The 21796-nt window shown below is 39.4% G+C and overlaps 1 protein-coding gene across 2 annotated transcripts in view; it reads right to left on the bottom strand.

Moving 5' to 3' along the window:
- Positions 1-21796, bottom strand: part of NSF (N-ethylmaleimide sensitive factor, vesicle fusing ATPase) — a 148796-nt gene that overhangs the window by 24001 nt on the left and 102999 nt on the right. For both annotated transcript variants that reach the window (XM_020873383.2, XM_020873384.2), the window contains exons 14-17: positions 17541-17697; positions 14216-14349; positions 2938-3004; positions 866-945 (exon numbers count right to left, since the gene is read on the bottom strand). In XM_020873383.2, coding sequence (XP_020729042.1) covers positions 866-945; positions 2938-3004; positions 14216-14349; positions 17541-17697 — 438 coding nt within the window. The remainder of the gene's footprint in view (positions 1-865; positions 946-2937; positions 3005-14215; positions 14350-17540; positions 17698-21796) is intronic.

Here is a 21796-nt window from a genome sequence, read left to right as displayed (position 1 = left end):
AGCCTCTCCATAATTAACATATTTAACCAACCTTCATAGGTCAGTTTAAATGTGTTAAGCTATCAAAATCACCAGTCTCCAACAGCCACATCAGTAAAAATGGAACCAGGGGAACCAAGATCCTGGCTATAAACTCACTCTTCAAAAGTGCCACATGACATGAGAAAAATTCAAACTCATCTGTAAAAACTAAAAACAAAACAAAACTCCCTGCAGGACATAAATTTCCCCAAATAAAAATTCTTAGAAAAAATCTACAAGTGCTCGGGCCTGGTGCACTGGGAAGACCCAGAGGGATCGGGTGGAGAGGGAGGTGGGAGGGGGGACTGGGATGGTGAGTACATGTAAATCCATGGCTAATTCATATCAATGTATAACAAAAACTACTGTAATGATGTAAAGTAATTAGCCTCCAACTAATAAAAATTAAAAAAAAAAAAAAAAAAAGAAAGTCTAGGCTGGCAAAAAAAAGAAAAAAAAAGAAAAAGTCTATGAAAGATGGAACAAATGGGAACATGTATTTAATCACTTCTACATTAATATCATGTATTAATATCACTCATGGGAGAAGGGGTGGAAAGGGATGTGCAATATGGTGGTGAATTTATAAAGGAACAAAACAGAATACTAACTGAAACTGGAATTTTGAGATTTTCAGAAAAAAATTGAAAACTTCTCTGATTCAGAGAAGTGATTAAGAAAATTATTTACCTTAAGACAGAAAGAAGGCCAGATTGGATGACCCTGAAAAATCCCTTCAACAAGATAATTTTACAAGTTTTTGATAATCTGCTTATTTAGAGAGTGCACCATTGTATAATTTACTGGAACAACTCTGTGAAAATGTTCCTTATATTATTTTTACCTGCGGAGGCGCCTTTTTCAGTAACACAAGAAGAGCCTGTAGTACCAGATTAGAAAATCGAGGGCCAATAGGGACATAATCTGGAAGAGAAACATTGCTGTGTTTAGGGATTTGATATACATATGCACATATTCCAACATACAGATTTTTCTGCATCAAGAGTAAAAACAGTCCTAAATAAAAGTCATGTAACAAATGAGAACAAGAAAAAAGCTTCTAAATATCCATTTTGTGCTTGTGTAGACATCTTTGTCTGATATTCAGAGACAGTTTTTTTAAAAGGGGAAAAAAAGTTTCCCAGGTCTAATGACTAAACATTTCCAAGAAGTTACTGTAAACCTTGGCAAATACAGGTGAGTACAAGGCAACAAAACAAGATACTAGAAAATGGATAGAAGGGGAAGTAACAAGTAGTAATAATGGAAGTAAGGTACTTTGACATAAGTGAAATGATGGTAAAGCCGTGAAGATTGGCCCACAGATGGTGAAGAACAGTGAATTTCTCAAAGAACTTTCTATCTGTCAAGCTCCTACTCATCCTTCAAGATTCGGCACAAATGTCACACCCTCTGCTTTTTCTGTGTACCGCGTGTGCACCCTCGCCCTGTGCTTTCAGCTGCCTTCCAGCAGCAGCCCTCTGAAATCAAAAGTGATCTTCCCTTTTCTGAATGCCCAGAACACACGGCACGTTCTACTTTAATTTTTGCTGATGTATGTCATAATGACAGCATCTTACTACTTATTTTTCTGAAGCCCTAATGATTCTAGCCCAGTGGTAAGGGCTCAGCAAATACTTACCAAATAAATGAACCAACATGAACAGATAATAACTATTCATACAAGTGAAAATATACTCGGAGGGCAAACATTCCTGACACAGTACTGTTGCTATGACCACACATCTCAATTGTGTTTAGGTAAAGGAATTTAGGCAGAGCTATGAGTATGTGCCTAAATGCTTTTAAAGAAATAATCCCAGAAACTGAGATGAACTGTATCAAAAAATAGCAGATCCAAAACCCAGGTCACCAGATAAAACTAACTATTTAAGAAGACCTCCTACGTATACCTACTTTGTTTTATAACAAACACTACCTTAGGAAACAGGAAAATAGATCATAGAGGACATAAAATAAGTCTCAAAATCATAGGGGAAATGTAGTTAAGAACAGTTAATAAGAAATCATTACTACACCATTATACACCCCTTAAGGAAGAAGGGGGTTAGTTAACCAGGCATTGGTAGTATTTTCAGATATTTATTAAGTTACCAGGTGGGATCAACTTCAATCAATTTTGTTACAGCATCCTGAGCCACTGTTATAATGAATTTATCCCAGATTTATCTAGTTTGTGTGAAGAAATAAAATATAAGAGTAACAGCACTGTTTTGGCATTTATTTGTGGAATACACCTTATGAGCTGAGTACAGGGACTGTTTTATTTATCTTTGTATTCTATAGGCATGCACTTAAACACAGGAGATGTTTAATAGGTATTTTAAAAACTTACTTTAGAGGACTTGTAACTTTCAGAATGTTTTTAACTTTCACAACATTATCTCACTTCTGTCTTTACATTTACTCTGTGGGATAACTAAGGAAGAGAATACAGTCTGTGCTTCATCTGAATGGAAACTGAGACAGAGCTAACAACTTCTGCCCCAAGTGTTACTGCTAACTTGTAGATTTCACTCCAGCCCTAAGCTCTTTTTCTTTCCTTAGTTCTGACCCAGTTAGCAAATGGAACCTCTGAGCTACAGGCAGCTCTGAGACAGAATACAGCAAATATATCCATCAATGAAAATCACTAATCATTTATTATGGTCAAGGAACTTTGTGGAAGATACAAAATACGAGACATGGACCCTTATAAAGTTATGGTCATAAGGCATATTTACCACCGACACCACTGTTGACTTCAGATATAAGAGAAGTTATATTTCTTTATTAGATAAAGAAAGCTATTTCTATTGCCCCATGGATTATAAACACCTGTATTTTCTCTTGTAATTTGTGAGACATTAGCTGTAATGTGGCAAGGATAGTACAATGGCAGAAGGGATGACTCACCAAGCAGTCTCTCAATGTCATCCACAACCACACAACTGAGCTGGGATTTATATGCATCATCAAAGATCTAGAAGAAAACAAAAACCATGGATTATCTCACTGCCCTCAAAAATTACAAGAATTTCCAAGAAGATAAAATTTAGCTAATTCTTGACCAATGCCCCCCGCATCCCAAAACACAGTAAAACACCCAATATTTCTATTCTTTTAAAAAAAGTTTTACTTATTTATGGCTGCACTGGGTTTTTGTTGCTTTGTGAGGGCTTTCTCTAGCTGCAGCGAGAGGGGATGGGTGGTGGACAGGCTTCAGCAGTTGCAGCATGCGGGCTTAGCAGTTGTGGCAAAGGGGCTTAACTGCTCCGTGGCATGTGGAGTCTTCCCAGACTAGGGGACTGAATCCTTGTGACCTGCACTGGCAGGTGGATTCTTAACCACTGTGCCACCAGGGAAGTCCCACCCAATATTTCTGACTACACAAAATTAGACTTTAGCAGATAATAGGACTTTAGAAATTCAAGAGTTCTTACAAATTCACAAGTGAGGAAATGGAGGCCCGAAGCAGCTAACTGACTTGCCCAGGACATCACAGCTGGATCACAGCTGATCACAGGGTGGGTAAGGCTACTTTCAGCTCCGAGGGCTGGACGCGTCACACTGGGGCGTGCTCAGGAAAAACTGAATTTATCAACTGACAAATCCATCAAGTTTATCACAATGGTTTCTCCTCCCTCTGTCAGGGGCATGACTTCAGTTCTGTGACTCAAGGGCTAAACAGAGCCACAGGAATGTGCAGGGTAAAACTGAATGTCATTTTATTAGTGTAGGAACTGTGGCCCTGTCAAACAGGAATAACGTTGAAAGCAGAGAATTCTGTCAGCCCAAATAAGAGTGTAACAGCCAAAGTGTCTACAAAAGAATTAAAGTTAAGTATAAAATATCAGATAGAGGCATCGTTAGAACTAGACAAAAGATGACAGTACATTATTTTAAGATAGCCAAATAAATGGAAATTAAGCAAGCACTGAAGGAGGTTGTTATATCCTGGCAAGGAAGTAGCAATCTCAAGCCAGATAGAAGAATTAATTCTTTTTTAGTTGAATATAAGTGCTCAAAGTCTTGAGACCAGCATTTTTGTAAATGTTGGCGGTTCCTATTCCAGTGCTCAGTGTAGCCCACCGGTTTCATTTCTAAGAATTAATCCCTGCATTCCACTTCAATCTGACTGATGAGTAACCTCAATGTGCCAAGATGGTAACCACCACTCTCCTGATTTTGCTTGGTAGTAGCATGATATTCCTTACTGGGTACCTTTTAACTATAGAAGATAAAGAATTAGGTATAGGAATAAAGTAAATTAAACCTACAATATTAATCTTTTTCATATTATGTTTAAAGACAACCTGTGAATATGTGGTCTTTAAAGCATTTGTGACAATTAAGAAAATTTACTACGTTAGATTAATAGATTAGCCTTGCTAGTTCAATTTAAAACATGCAGTTGACTAATTAATTTTGATAAACTTTAATGCTGGAAGGTGAAATATAACTTTAATAGCCTTGCAAATAGTAACCTGAGATTCACCATAATTATATTATTGTGTGTGTGTGTGTGTGTGTGTGTGTGTGTGTGTGTGTGTGCGCACGCTCAGTCACGTCTGACTATTTGCTACTGCATGGACTGTAGCCTGCCAGGTTCCTCTGTCCTTGATTCCATGGACAAGATTTCCAGGCAAGAATACTGGAGCAGGTTGCCATTTCCTACTTCAGGGGATCTTCCCAACCCAGATACTGAACCAATGTCTCTAGCTTCTCCTGCACTTGCAGGCAGATTCTTTACCACTATGCCACCATAGTGTTAATTTATTAAATAAATGTAATGACAGATTTACTTTGAAACTTAGAATGTTTTGCTTGTTAAACAGCTGAAGTACTTCAAAGAGAAAATAAAAACATTTTAAATGTCTAAGTACAGTTAAAAATATTTAAAGAAATTGAAGTTGTAAAAATCTCTTTTTAAGCTACCCTTTACTTGGCTTATAAAAAGAATAAAATAAGTGGATTTTTTTTAAAGTTTAAGTTTTCTTTTGTGTTGAAAACCTAGATTTTAAATTATATAATTTTAATATGTTGAATTTTAATTTTTTAAAAATTCTAACTAGCTACACATGGTCTTTTCTATGCTCAAAAAGTCACTCTCAAAGATGCAAAAATAAATAAATAACCCCCAAAAAACTCATCAACAAAAATAAACCCAAAAGCAAAATGTCACCTCACGTGACAATCTACATGGTAAGTTCCTCCCTAACACACTGTATATTCTTTAAGGTAGGAACTGTCTTCCTTGGCATTATGTCTTCAGGGTCTGATGCTTCACTGGTGCCTAATAAACATCTGCTGCATACATGTGGGAAAGAATGCCTCTGCTGCTTTCCTTTGCACCATCCCCTGTACCCGTCAGTCATCTACCCTTTCATCCTGAGCCTTCTGTCTCCTCATTGGATTGTGAGGTGGATAAAACCTTTATTCATGTTACCCCCCTGTACCCAGCACAGAAGAGTATTTTCTGCTCAATGGATTCAATGGTTGAAACAATACAAAGTTTTAATTTCATCCTGTCACAAGTTACTTGCCTCTCTTTTCCTTCGGTATAGCATTTTGTACTGTGTATATATTACAGATTCATAGTATTCTTCCCTATATTACACCAGATTGCTAGCTCTTTGAAGGCAAGTACTGTTGTATTTCTCTCTGTATCCATGTCACTTAATATGATGCCTTATCAGAAAGTGATCAATAAACCCTTATTGAAGGAATACACTGAAATATATGCATTAAAGTCAAGTAGACATACAGGGCAGTAGTTGGAGATGCATGACTGAAGTCAGAGTATGGACATCTCATTCAGGGCAGTGAATGCTGAAACCATGAGAGGGAAGAAATCTTCAAGGAGCAAAGGTAGAAGTAGAAGAATAAAGGGCCGAGGATTGAATCTTGGAGCGTTGTTCTGTTAACTCATTTAACAAATATTTTTGAATTCATATCATGTGTCAAGCACTATGAAGGCAATGGAGAGAGTAATAGCTAAGGTCACTTGTAACTATGATGAAGCACAGCATGATGAGGTTAGAGGAGACACAAGAGGATGTGGTGGCGCACAGCCCAGGAGCTGTGGGAGTCTGGGGTGACGCCACGCACATCCTAGTGCTCTTTCTGGCACGTGGTCAGACTGCACTTTCCCAACCCCTCTTGAGTCAGGGATGGTTATGGGGTTTGCGTTGGGAGTGGGAGTGGAGTATTTCACTTTCTGAAAGGAGCTTTGAGAGCCATGGCTTGGTTCACTGTGCTTTCTTTCTCCTGGCTTGGCTATCGTGGAATCACACGTGCGATGGAACCACTATTACCTAGTAACGTGAGTCTCTCGGAAGCTGCAGCAGAGCCTCCTCTCTGAGTTACGGTGGACATGTAGTGTGAACAGAAATAAACTCTGTAGTGTTCAGCCCCTGAGATTCTGGGGGCTATTCATTATCACAGCATAATTTAGCCTATTGTGACTGATATAAAAGCTTATGAAATCGATGATGTTCTAAATTCAGGAAGTGACATTTAAGCTGAGAACTGAAGGATAAACCATTCACTAGGAAAGAGGGGAGAAAGTGATCTAAGCGGAGCATATCAATCATAAGGAGGCACAGAGAAAATCCAGGAGCACTGCAGGAACTAACACGTCAGTAAGAACTAGAAGGAAGAGGGGTCAGCATCTGCGCTGTGTGCATGGGGTGTGGTGGGTGAGAGATGAAACAGAAGAGAAACAGAGAGACAATGGAAACATTTAGACGCTGTTCCACTGCAGTTCTTTGCTCTTTTTTGAAGACTGGACTAACAGCAGCCAGTGTGGCAAACTCGGGTGATTTCTAGAAGTCATTAAAAATAATGCTTGGCTCTTTTAAAACATTTGCTCAGAATTCTATTGATATGAAGGGCTTTGATGCGAGCATATCATTCTGTCTGAGAGACTGCAATATCGTGGAGTTGAGTCACAGGGGCCCAGGACATTGTGGAGGGGCTACTGCAGTAGTTCTACACTTTCTCTGAATCAGCCTTTCTTCCGGCTCAAAGCTTATAGAGTTTACAAACATTACTCAGGACAGTGCTGGGGTCTGAACTAATGATAAATGTTCACCAATTTATCTCAGATACTGTGATTCACAAAGCATTTCAAATCATTTCACAGCTGACTGCATGGGCTACCTCTAACATCTTAGAAGAAGATACCTCCAGCCTTTAATGTAGTCTGTTTTGTTTTTGCTTTTTTACAGACAGTTCTTAATGTACTAATTACCACCATGGGGGAGGAGTACTTGCAGCTACCTCCCTTAACAACACACCAACCATGACAAAGGCTGTGCAGTTCCAGTTGTAACTTGACCAGTTTCAGTTGCCTCTGCTTTAATTTACATACACACACATCTCTCACTTCTCTCACACACATTCTTTCCCATAGGTAGTCACAAGTGTAAGATAAGGTCACCACTACTCTCCTGAATCCACGTTTCTGCCTAGTTGCCTCAGCCTCTTCATTCTTGGCTTCCTGGCCCCATGCTACCCGGACTCCACTGGCAAGTATATGCAATTAGCTGCCAGACTAAAGTCTGAGATATTTACATACTGAGTGGGGAAGTTCTACGATGACTGCAGACAGATAAACCCCCAAAGGAGAAGAGGTACTAGAAGGAGAGATGCAGAAAAAGAAAAACTGTACAAACTGCCTCAGCTCAGACACAACAACTGAAGTGCTGAACTTGCCATCAGTAATAGCACCCAGTGAATACACAGTGCCTTCTCCAGACCAAAAGCCAAAACAACATTTAGCCAGGTGGCCTGAAGCTGGGGCTACTGGTGGTATCTTACAGACTCTTTAAAAAATTAACTTAAATTCTGATCCTTTCATGTAGTAAGATGAAAGTACGATGCTCAAGTTTTTCTTGCTGGAGAGGTTATCAGTAGGGGATCACAGAAGTTATCATGCAAAGTAGAACACTTGAAAGAGGGGAGCTGTTAATAATCCTGCTAGAAAAACAGGTAAAAACCATGACTGCACACAGCAAACTGGAAGATATGGTCTTCCCAGCTCTATCAGGGAGTTTCCTAGAGCATGTAAACTTATCAGAATATATGTATCCTGAGAGTTAGGTGAGAAGTCTGAAAAAGAAGGCTGAAGAAAAGAATGGGGAGAATGAAAGAAAGAAAAAAAGTGTGGAGAAGAGTGACAACAGTCAACAGGGCAAAAATGAGAGGTCTACTCTAGAAGATGAAGACTCTAGAAAACACAAAAACCCATAGTCTACTTAGCTGTGGACATAAGGAGACTGTCAGCATGAACCTCTTTGGTGCCTCCTCTCTTGTGTGCAAAGGCAGGCTGTGGGTCATGAGAGACGACCTAAAACGTGGGGAGCCTGGGCCTGTGGCAGGAGCATGCTGGATACACTGTGAAAGGAGGTATGGAGCTCCTGTTGCCGAGGGCTTGGGGGCAGGTTTGGTCATGGGCCTTGAGGGCGCCGAGAGCTCTCAAGGCACTGAGCCCACTCCTGGAATCTTCACATGAGCTGGGAACCACCTGTGTATAGGGGGTGGGCAGCAGCTGCAGCCTCTGGAGTCTATATGAATGCAAATGGGAACATGCCAGCATTAGCTCCACGTTAATCCCAGCCTTTTAGAATCACAAACCCCAGCAAAGCGTACTCCAAGTAGAGTCTGTCCTCCATTTTCTAGAACCTCTTTAGGGCTCTGAGGTAAGTGAAGCCAAATTCTCTGGTTCTTTCAGGGCTGAAAGAGTTCACCTCAATTCAGAAGTGGTTGGCATGAAGTACCGAGTGAGTAGGAATCTGTTGACAGTAGGAATTTGATACTTAGAAAATCCCCAATGTAGTAAATCTGTCAGCAATTAGTTGAAAGCATACTCTAATCATATTTGGTAGCACATAAAAATGTAAGTGAGCAAATTCAAATCGGTGCTATCAGTAATAATCTCTCATTTCTAAAAATAACTTGGGAGTAGACCAAGCAAACATCAGCTGTCTTCTATGAAACTGACTCAGCAAGTGGACCTATACTTTTGGCAAAGTGCTCAAGCTTCCTGGAAATGACCTCAAATTCCCTTATTTGTTCTCTCTGCTTTTCAGGAAAAATTCTTACATTTTCACAAAACATGAGAGACAGACTGGGATATCTTTAATAACATAAGAAGTCACAAGGTCTGAAAGTTAAGTTCTACTGAAGAGCTGCACAATCCTCTTTGGCGTGCCAGACAGATACAACCATCAGAAGACAAAGTATATTAAACAAAAAGAACAAGTGCTTGCCCCCCGCCCCCCACACCAGTACAGGGACCTGTGGTCACTTACAGGGTGTCCACTTGTCAGTTACTGCAAGCACAATCTCCAACAAATCAGCTACACGATATATTAGGATGTTAACCAAAAACATCCAAATTCTGTTGCTTAGTAACTGCTGTCAAAAGATCCAATTTCCAGCTCCGCTCTTTGTATGGACAAAACCATGAAAAGAGGAGGATTAGGCACCATGATTCTGTTCTGTGCAGACTACAATTTGCAGTGGGATTTACAGGAGGATATTCAAAGAAGATTATTTCTTTCTTGCAAAGCTAGTGGAAAGGAAAATGTCTTCCATTAATTTTCCGTCCTTTTAAAAACAAGACTATATGACCTTACTAATGGGTATAGTTTTAGAAATCACAATTTTTTTACTCAATTTTGTTCAAACAATGTAATCACATCAGATTGTCCTATGTCATCTCTGTACTGACTGTATACTCAGAAAGCATACTAGTTAAAATCAAGATCTACTGCATTGTTATTTTTTTCATTTAATGCCATTAACAGAACTAGCAAATAGGTTTTTTCTTTTCTTAAAGTATAGATGCAGAAATGGATAAAGGAATTAAAATTTCTAAACAGAATAATGTTGGGGAAACAAAACCAAAATAAGGGAGAAGAAAAAGATACGTAAATACTTCAGCTACCTTAAGGGAACACACAGTGTCTCCTCCCCAACAGAATGTGAGAATAATACCTCACACAGAGTTTGCGACTATTGAGGAGTTTATCTACACAGAGGAAGGATTTATTAAGCAAATTAAGAAGTAGAACTGAATCGAGTATAAACTACTTTCACATATTTTAGCACCAGAATCTGTATGTGAATAAGAAGTAATAGCTTAATTGCAATTAATGGTCTGAAAGTTAAGTATCTTAATCTTAGATACTCATTAAAGCAAGCCTAATGGCCCTCTCCACTAACAAAAACTCTTGGTTTAAGTAACAAAACCAAGCAGTAAAATGATATATAAAGATATTATGGGCAAGAGTCCAAGGAAACTGATATTCTTATATGATGGGGTTGCGAGTGTAAATTGAAACAACTTTCTTAAGAAGTAGGTTTTATAAACATTAATATTTTTACAAAAGTTTTAATAGCAACATTTATCATAAATTTACACCCATTAATATTTTTACCTTAGCAATCTCAGCTGTGAGAATTCATCCTAAGGAAATAATCAGAAATGTATGTGCAATAATAGTAATAAGAATAACCACTATACTTTATTGAGCACATATTACATCCCAAGGCACTGTATGATACAGCACAAAAATCACTATCTCATTTAATTCTCATAACAATCCCTGCTGCTAAGTCGCTTCAGTCGTGTCTGACTCCATAGACGGAGTGTGAGACCATGTGAGACCCCATAGATGGCAGCCCACCAGGCTCCCCCATCCCTGGGATTCTCCAGGCAAGAACACTGGAGTGGGTTGCCATTTCCTTCTCCAATGCATGAAAGTGAAAAGTGAAAATGAAGTCGCTCAGTCGTGTCCGACTCTTAGCGACCCCATGGGCTGCAGCCCACCAGGCTTTTCCATCCATGGGATTTTCCAGGCAGGAGGACTGGAGTGGGGTGCCATTGCCTTCTCCGAACAATCCTATGAGGCACTTATTAATATTATCCTCATTTTGTAGATGAGAAAATAGAGGTTTACAGGTTAAGTGACTATAAGAGCTGGTAAGTGCAGTGGAGCTGGGATTCAAATTCAGGTCTATTAGAAACCTAAGCCCAAATTCTCAGCCAGTAAATTTTGATGCTACTCTCAGAAAAATGTAATAGGAAAATGGGGGCAGTCACTGGAAGTTCTAAAGAAGAACTCACTCCAGCACTCTTGACTGGAAAATCCCATGACAGAGGAGCCTGGTGGGCAACAGAACATGGGGCTGCAAAGGAGTCGGACACGACTGAGCGACTAAACAGCCACAAGTGAGAGTGCTACAGAATACTGTTTATAATCGTGAAAAGACTTGGAAACAACCTAACTTTTCAGGGGAAAAAAAAAGGAAACAACCTAAATGTTAAATAAAAAAGGAATGTTTAAATGGACATTACACAGCTACTAATTTAACATAATATTGGGATAAATTTTAATGACAATGAAAAAATTTTATAGTAAGTGGAAAAAAAAAAACAAGTATGTCCAATGTGATCACCAATACATAATACGTTGTGTGTATGTGTGTCTGAGAAGAAGATGGAAGAACAAATATGGACTTTATTTTCTTCTGTGTTCTTTTCTGCATTTTCTAAATTAGTTTTGAAATTGGGAAAAGCTATATTTTGGGAGTGGGAAGGATGTACCTAAAAGGAAAGAACTGTCTTCTCCAGAATGACAAAAAATTATAAATTATTTGTGTTTTGGGGGAAAAAAAGACACCGTCTTTCTATTTTCACACTAAAAACAAAACAAAACAAAAAATGAAGGCAAGAGAACAATGGTGGGAGGTAGACTAGAACGTTTAAAGAATGGCATTTATATTTCATTTTCAAAAGCAAACTGGAAGACTGAGCACCTTTAGATGGGTCCGAGCCCTCAGGCTTTTGTCAAGCTATCATTAGGCAACAATGTGAAAACTATTTGCAGGGAAAGATTCTGCAGTATCTCTAATAAATTTCTAAGACACCTCTGCTTCATTCTTTTCTCCATTCTGTTCTTTAGTCACAGAGAATAATATTTTTCTACAAGGGAACCCAAAAAGTCTCAATATGAATTTACTATACTGCTGAAGCAGAAATATTTTTTGCAACTTTAAGAGTATACAGCTGATCCAGACAGTGAATCATGAATCCAAGGGATTTTAAGTAAGCTGGTATAGACACATTTTTATACTCCTTGGCCTTCCACTCAACTGAAACCTTACCTTGAAAGGCTGCAACAATTTAAAGATTAAATCATAAGTTATTAAGTCATTAATTTAACCATTTAAGCCTCTAAAATCAGCACATATTACCTTCCCCCCTCAAGTCAATTTGCAAGAGATTGAAATAATAAAAATGATAATATCTCACACTGACAAAGCTGCTTTGATGTGCAGGAGCCTAAAATACTTTTAAAAAAACTTTATAGAAAAGACTAGGACCATCCACCCACATGTCAGAGTACATCTGAGGTAGAACCTGGCAGCTGGTGAAAAGCAATGGAGTAAATTACCATCTGCACAGAAGACTACTTTTAGACAAGTATAAGAGATAGACGGAGTTAGGAAAATACAAACAGAATCAGCTGCTCAATTAAATGGGAAGTTCAGTGGCTATGGAGTCCAAGAGCTGTTGAAATTTTCACCAAAAGAAATGGTTTAAGGGTTCCCTTTAGAGGGAAACATTGTAAAAATTAAAAAAAAACAAACAAAAAGAACAGCAACCCCATCTACATGAGGGAGGAGTTCCTGGTCCTAGAGATTCTGTCCAGGTCTTCCCAGGAATGATAGATACTACTGGTTTCATCTCAAGACACCAGTAGTGTGTCTTACGATATTTAAGTTCTTTTTGTGTCAGGCAACATTTCCCTCACTTTCACACTCAATTTTAACGACCTTGTGCAGAATATTTATCTCGACGATTCAGTGTGCAGAGCTGGAATCCTGCTCCAAGCTCTGCCTCCTTCATCCATTCAAGCAGTCTACACAAATGATTTTCTGCTGCCTGCACAAACATGAGACTAACTTCTCAAACTTACATTTTTTGGGAGTCTGCTTTTGAAAAAATATATTTTCCTCTTCAATCTCCTCCCTAAAGAAACACTTAGGTAATTCTATCCTACACCTTTATAAAGTGAGGGCCTAGGAAGGAAGTAACAGCACACCGGAGCTGTCTTTACTGGGTAGCAGTCCCATTCTCAAGATTCTTTTCCCTTACTCTGGCAGGCAGATTCTTTTACCAGCTGAGCTACCAGGGAAGACCCCTGACTTTCTCACATCTCTTTTAACTTGTAACTTACAGCCAGCTCTTATCTATAAAGAAATCAAGCATGAAGAAAAAAAGAGTTTAAGTAAAAGAAATACTTCAACTAGATATGTAAAAACTAAACTTTCTTCAGTCTGGGAGTATGCAAAATCAGAATATCAATGAAAACCAAGTAAGGTGAAACAGCATGAAGAGTGTTCAGCACTGATTTTTGTTGTTTTTGTTTTTAATGAGCACACACCTACTATCCTAGATGCCTGACACGTACTTGCTTGAATGTGACAGCAATGAACCAGATGATCTGAGAGGCCTTTCAGCGCTAGGATCCTGTTCTATGTTGCTGTAACTTTCACTGGTGGCTCAAAGCAGCCATGCTAAGAAGGTGACAAATGGTACTCGGAGAAACACAGAGAGACGAGGACCACCTGCCCTAGGTCTGCCAAGCAGACGCTGATTATTATCTAAGACATCACTATCTTTCTGTAGGGGTTTTGAGAATATCTTTCCAATGATATAACTTTGTTCTTTCCCAAACAATATAGTCAACTTAACTGACCCCAGTCTGATTTTGCAGACTGACGAGAGAACTTAAAAAATCCTAAATGAATTTGCTCCACTCTACTCAAACACGCTTAAGTCAGACCTTTCAGTTGATACAAATTTAAGAAATGAAAAATAATCCTAATTACATACTAAGCAAAGCATAATCTGGAAGATAAAGGTACTCTAATAAAAATACATTACAAAGTTAAATACTATATCTAAAATAGTCACTGTTTCCCTCCCCCCTAATTCTGCTGATAATTTCACTTGAGAAGAACATAACTGTTATGGCTTATATATATATACATATGTGTGTGTGTGTCTATGTATATACATGTGCAAAGATAAATGTATATGTACATGTGTATGTATACACACACACATGTACATCTAAAAGGTAGGAAGTCAAAATGAAAGTAAAAATCTCGATACCTTCTTCATGGCCTGACACTTGGCTGTCTCAGAAAAGCCAATCATCTTATCAGGAGAACAGATCTTGATGAAGGGGAAGTTGGATTCCTCTGCAATCCTAGCAGCTAAAGCTGTCTTCCCACTGTGAGGAGGGCCTGCATAACGACAGGAGCAAGTCAGGGGAAAAAAGCCAACCTAAGCAAAGGAGAACCAAACAAGTTTAAACTTTTATCCACAAAGTACCGAGGCCTCAACCAGCTGCTCATTAACATTTCCCGACACAATTTCGTGGCAGACATGTTTTCTCTTATTAGCAGCTAAACAAACTGATTAGCATTTCTCAAAAGTATGATGAAATATATTCCTTCTTTCTTTGTGACATAACCTTAATCTTTCAGGCTTCTGGCTAAATATACAAAATGCAAGGGTTTTGCTTCTTTAAAAAAAAAAAGAGAGAGAGAATGCATTCAAATGCATATCAATACTTATTAGTTCTATGAAATCATTTGTCTGACAAAAAAAAATACAATCTTCCTAGGAGATATTAAGGGCAGGGAAAATTGCCCCTGCTCCGTTGCTTCAGTCGTGTCCGACTCTTTGCGATCCTATGAACTGAATTCTGCCAAGCTCCACTGTCCATGGGATTCTCCAGGCAAAAATAATGGAGTGGGTTGTCATGCCCTTCTCCAAGGCCTCTTCCCCACCCAGGGATCAAACCCAGGTCTCCTGCATCTTCTGCATTGCAGGCAGATTCTTTATTGCTGAGCCACCAGGCTAGAAAACTAAAGACTCAGGTCTTCTCATGAAGGCAACCAAATCTACAAACTCACCTGTATTTAGACAATTCCTCCTTCCCTTCTGTGTAATAAAAAATGTGCCCCTCTCCCACCCATAAACCGACCAATCATTCTTTCCCATTTTCTCAGGAATCTGACATTATCAACTGAACCCTCTCCCCAATATGTTTCACCTCTCCCTCTTCCCTGGAGCCTTTCCAACAGCATTTAAACATGCTCTAGTCTACTGACAGTTTAATAAAAAAGCCTCCTTTTTGACTTCACTACTATCAACACTACTCTGCCTTGTCCCTTCAAAATGGAACCTCCCTAAACAATCATCTACTCCAGCTGCCTTCACTCACCTTCCAACCATCCTCAAACCAACCCCATGGCTTCCATTCCCATTACATGGCACAGGCTCCCATCAGGGCCACCAATGACCTCGATCTCACCAAATCCAACACTGTAATCTGTTGGCGTCTTAGGAGTACTTGATACAACTGACAGCTCTCTTCTTTCTTTAAATACCTTTCTTGGTTTCTGTGACAGCACGTTCTCTTTTCCCTCTCTTAACTCTCTGGTTATTCTTGCTCAACCTCCTTTGTCAACTCTTCCTGCTTTACTTAGTCCTTCAACATTGACATACCTCAGCGATCAGTCCCAGAGCCCTCTTCCTTCTCAAACCTTCCCTTTCTCTAAGTGACTTCATCCACTCCCATTGATTGAACCATAGTCTACACACTGACAACTCATGAATGTACACTGCTAGCTAGACTCGTCTTCTGAGCATCTGCATATCCAATGGGCTACTCAACATTTTCCATTCAATTATCCCATAGAATAGAACTGATTCAGTGAGTTTAAGGAATATGTTTGTTGTTTAGTCGCTAAGTCATGTCCAAACCTTTTGCGACCCCATGGGCTGTAGCCTGCCAGGCTCCTCTGTCTACGGGATTTCCCAGGCAAAAATACTGGAGTGGGTTGCCATTTCCTTCTCCAGGGGATCTTCCTGACAAAGGAACTGAATCCATGTCTCCTGCACTGCAGATGGAGTCTTTACTGTTGAGCCACCAGAGAAGCCCAATCATCCTATAGGAACCTTGAACTTCCGTGTCTAGAAATGAACTCGAGATCTTTGTTTCTGAAATGAACTTCTCTACTAGAGACCCCACTCTTAGTAAACAACATCACTCACCAGCCCTGAATAACAGAAACCTGGGGATCATGTTTGATACCTCTCTCCATATTCAATCTAGCTACTATTTCTGAGCTTCAGCTTTCTCATCTACAAAATAACAGATACAGCAGCATCTACCCTTGCAGGACTGAAGTGAGGTTTAAATGAGAAGATATGGGTAAAGTGCTAGCAGAGTGACTGGCAAACAGTTAAGAGTTCAAAGAATGTTAGCTTCATTATGTTTAATAATTAATCAATAATTATTATAAAATCTCTATTATTCTACCTCCTAAATATTCCTCAAAATAGTCTACACAACTCCATTTCTCCTACTACTATGTAGCTTCAAACCATAATCAGCTCTCATTAAGACTACTGCAACCACTTCTCACCACTGGTCTTTCCTGTATATTAATATTTTCGCCATTCCAATCCAATCTCTATCACAAAGTGGTCATGATGTTTTGAAAATACAAACCTGATCATGTCACTTCAGTGCTAAAAACCCTACAAATGGCTCCTTGTTGCCCCTCAGATAAGAGTCTAAATCATTAACGTGGTCTACTAGGCTTTGCACGAACTGGCTCCTGTCTACTTCTTCAGTCTCATGTCTTAGCCAGTCTCCCTTTCTGTTTCAGTCTCTTGCCAGCACTGGGCTTTTTCATACACTGGTTGCCGTGCTTAGAACACTGTCCCCAGTTACTCTGCCTAACCAGCTTCTCCTCATCCTTCAGATCTTGGTTTAATGTGTTTCTCAGGGAGCCCTCACCCTCAGACCTTTGGAAAGAGCTAGATTCCGTTGTCATGTGGACTCAATGAGTTTTTCTGTTGTTCTACTAATAACTATAAAAAATAATTGGTGAATAGAATATTCTTCCTTTTTTGTCTACTTGGTAAAATCCTCACTCATCCTTCAAAGTCTATACTGAACAGTTTCTTTGACCACTTCTGGGCAAGATGACTTGCATTCATACACCCTTACACACAAACATGGTAGTTAGGCCTTTTTCATGACCAAACTGATTTCTGTGAATGTCTTTGTGTCTCCCACAACCAATTCAACACCTGAAACACAGTAAGTACTCAGTGAATATTTATTTAACTGAATTGAGTACTATGTTGTATTATAAGAGTCTATTAAGTAACACAGAAATTTAGATACAGTCCTATAAGAAAACTAGTTGCTATCAATCATCAGTAACATTCTATTCCAAGAAAATTTAAATTTGTGCACAATATTGGAACACAGAATGGACTGCTATTTTCAGATCATGAACAAGCTTAGAACTGAAAATTCAGTTTTCTGCAATGTGCTAAATGGTTTTGTGTAAGTGCTTTTAAAAAAACAACAACAAAAAACTTTTGATGCCATCTCATCACTTCTTCTCACCTTCCAAGAGGACGCTGACCAATGGTGTGCGGTCACTGTTTTTAGTCTGTTGAACCAGAAGTTCCCCATCTTCTAGAACTCGAGTAACTGGATCACCCCATTTGATGATACCATTCATAATGTAACTTGCATAATCCTCTTGGTTTGTGCCAAATGCCTATGAAGGAAAAGGACAGTTTAATGCATTTCCAGCTTTAGTATTAAAAATTAAATATTTAAAGGTATAAAGGATGAGTAATAATTCCTACATGCTAGTGCTGTAACAATACCCCATATTAATATAAAAACCATGAAAATAAAAAAAATTGTTTTATAATTTCTCACTTAACTTTTTACCCAATTAGGGGAAAAAACTGCTTTTACATCAGTTAATGGAATAATAGATTCTAGGATCAGATTCTATGAGAGTCCAAGCCCTCTCAATCTCTGAGATAGGGTATGTTCCAACATGCTTGTTTTTGTAAGGAAGACATGGGCTGTTTCTGTTCTGTTAAGAACAAAGAGAAAAAGGGAGAATATGGATTTAGAAAATGAAAATGGTTGACTCAGCACACAGAGATACTACCCTAACACCAACTGTAGGTGTCAAGGATTAAAATGGAAATATGAAATTGCACTGGGGCTCTGTGATGACCTAGATGGGTGGGATGGAGGGAGTGGGTGTGAGGGGGGGCTCCAAGAGGGAGGAGATTTAAGTACATACATAGATGATTCTTGTCTAACTTGATGAAACTATGAGCCATGCCATGTAGGGCCACCCAAAACAGATGGGTCATGATGGAGAGTTCTGACAAAATGTGGTCCACTAGAGATGGGAATGGCAAACCACTTCAGTGTTCTTTCCTTGAGAATCCCATGAACAGTATGAGAAGGCAAAAAGACAGGACACTGAAAGATGAACTCCTCAGATCGGTAGGTGCCCAATATGCTACTGGAGATCAGTGGAGACATAACTTCATAAAGACTGAAGAGACAGAGTCAAAGCAAAAACAACATCCAGCTGTGGATGTGACTGATGATGGAAGCAAAGCCTGATGCTGTAAAGAGCAACACTGCAGAGGAACTGGAACGTTAGGTCCATGAATCAAGGCAAACTGGAAGTGGTCAAACAGGAGATGACAAGAGTGAATGTCAACATTTTAGGAATCAGCGAACTAATATGGACTGGAATGGGTGAATTTAACTCAGATGACCATTATATCTACTACTATAGGCAGGAATCCCTTAGAAGAAATGGAGTAGCCATCACAGTCCACAAAAGAGTCTGAAATGCAGTACTGGGATGCAATCTCAAAAATGACAGAATGATCTCTGTTCATTCCCAAGGCAAACCATTCAGTATCACAGGTCTATGTCCTGACCAATAATGCTGAAGAAGCTGAAGCTGAACAGTTCTATGAAGACCTACAAGACCTCCTAGAACTAACACCCCAAAAAGATGTCCTTTTCACTATAGGGGACTGGAATGCAAAAGTAGGAAGTCAAGAGATACCTGAAGTAACAGGCAAATTTGGCCTTGGAGTACAGAATGAAGCAGGGCAAGGCTAATAGAGTTCTGCCAAGAGAACACACTGGTCATAGCAAACACCTTCTTCCAACAACACAAGAGAAGACTCTACACATGGATGTCACCAGACTGCCAACACTGAAATCAGACTGATTATATTCTTTGCAGCCAAAGATGGAGAAGTTCTATACAGTCAGCAAAAACAAGATTGGAAGCTGACTGTGGCTCAGATCATGAACTCCTTACTGCCAAATTCAGACTTAAATTGAAGAAAGTAGGGAAAACCACTAGACCATTCAGGTATGACCTAAATCAAATCCCTTACGATTATACAATGGAAGTGACAAACAGATTCAAGGGATTAGATCTGATAGAGTACCTGAAGAACTATGGATGGAGGTTCATGACACTGTACAGGATCAAGACCATCCCCAAGAGAAAGAAATGCAAAAAGGCAAAATGGTTGTGTGAGGAGGCCTTACAAACAGCTGTGAAAAGAAAAGAAGAGAAGCGAAAGGCAAAGGAGAAAAGGAAAGATATACCCATTTGAGTGCAGAGTTCCAAAGAATAGCAAGGAGAGATAAGAAAGCCTTCCTCAGTGATCAATGCAAAGAAATAGAGGAAAACAATAGAATGGAAAAGACTAGAGATCTCTTCAAGAAACTTAAGAAGTACCAAGGGAACATTTCATGCACAGATGGGCACAATAAAGGACAGAAATGGTATGGACCTAACAGAAGCAGAAGCTATTAAGAAGAGGTGGCAAGAATACACAGAACTGTACAAAAAAGATCTTCATGATCCAGATAATCACAATGGTGTGATCACTCACCTAGAGCCAGACATCCTGGAATGTGAAGCCAAGTGGGCCTTAGAAAGCATCACTACAAAGCTAGTGGAGGTGATGGAATTCCAGTTGAGCTATTTCAAATCTTAAAAGACGATGCTGTGAAAGTGCTGCACTCACCAGCAAATTTGGAAAACTCAGCAGTGGCCACAGGACTGGAAAAGGTCAGTTTTCATTCCGATCCCAAAGAAAGGCAATGCCAAAGAATGCTCAAAATACCACACAACTGCACTCATCTCACATGCTAGTAAAGTAATGTTCAAAATTCTCCAAGCCAGGCTTCAACAGTACGTGAACTGTGAACTTTCAGATGTTCAAGCTGGATTTAGAAAAGGCAGAGGAACCAGAGATCAAATTGCCAACATCCGTTGGATCACTGAAAAAGAGAGCTCCAGAAAAACATCTATTTCTGCTTTATTGACTATGCCAAAGCCTTTGACTATGTGGATCACAATAAACTGTGGAAAATTCTAAAACAGATGGGAATACCAGACCACCGGACCTGCCTCTTGAGAAGTCTGTATGCAGGTCGGGAAGCAACAGTTAGAACTGGACATGGAACAACAGACTGGTTCCAAATAGGGAAAGGAGTACGTCAAGGCTATACATTGTCACCCTGCTTATTTAACTTATATGCAGAGTACATCGTGAGAAACGCTGGGCTGGATGAAGCACAAGCTGGAATCAAGATTGCCGGAATAACCTCAGATATGCAGATGACACCACCCTTATGGCAGAAAGTGAAGAAGAACTACAGAGTCTCTTGATGAAAGTGAAAGAGAGTGAAAAAGTTGGCTTAAAGCTTAACATTCAGAAAACTAAGATCATGGCATCTGGTCCTATCACTTCATGGCAAATAGATGGGCAAAGAGTGGAAACAGTGACAGATTTTATTTTGGGGGGCCCCAAAATCACTGCAGATGGTGACTGCAGCCATGAAATTAAAAGATACTTTCTCCTTGAAAGAGAAGTTATGACCAACCTAGACAGCTTATTAAAAAGCAGAGACATTACTTTGCCAACAAAGGTCAGTCTAGTCAAAGCTATGATTTTCCAGTACTCATGTATGAATATGAGAGTTGGACTATAAAGAAACCTGAGCACTGAAGAATTGATGCTTTTGAACTGTGGTGTTGGAGAAGACTCTGAGAGTCCCTTAGACAGAAAGGAGATCCAACCAGTTCACCCTAAAGGAAATCAGTCCTGGGTGTTCACTGGAAGGACTGATGCTGAAGCTGAAACTCCAATACTTTGGCCACCTGATGTGAATAATTGACTCATTTTGAAAAGACCCCCATGTTGGGAAAGACTGAAGGCAGGGGGAGAAGGGGATGACAGAGGATGAGATGGTTGGATGGCATCACCAACTCAAAAGACATGAGTTTGGGTAAACTCCAGGAGTTGGTGATGGACAGGGAGGCCTGACGTGCTGCAGTCCACGGGGTCACAAAGAGTCAGACATGACTGAGCGACTGAACTGAACTTGATAGCTGATTCACCTCATTGTACAGGAGAAACACAACACTGTAAGGGAATTATAGTCCAATAAAAAGTAATAAATAAAAATAAAATTTTAAAAAAGTATGAAGTGGTAATGAGGAGATCCTGTCCACATAAGTCTGGTGGTAGAGGACATAAGTCAAATTTCACCAAGGTAAGTGTGTATATAAATGTACGATTTAGCAAGAGGTAGAAATGAGCAAGGTAATGAAAGATTGAAGGGTAAGGAAAGGAAAGTGATTGCTATACATTATAACTTTATTTGCACTACATATTGGGGCTTAAATCACATCCCTCTTTATTTTCAGCTTCTAATCTCAAATTGCAACTCCCATCAAACCCACTGCCAAAAGCAGTTTAAAACTTTAGTAGCTATTTACTTAACTGAATAGCATTTCCATA

The sequence above is a fragment of the Odocoileus virginianus genome, chromosome 17 (genome assembly GCF_023699985.2).
Source record: "Odocoileus virginianus isolate 20LAN1187 ecotype Illinois chromosome 17, Ovbor_1.2, whole genome shotgun sequence".
In the NCBI taxonomy this organism is placed as follows: Eukaryota; Metazoa; Chordata; class Mammalia; order Artiodactyla; family Cervidae; genus Odocoileus; species Odocoileus virginianus.
Note: the sequence above shows the minus strand (reverse complement) of the source record. Positions and strands in the feature narration are given on the sequence as shown.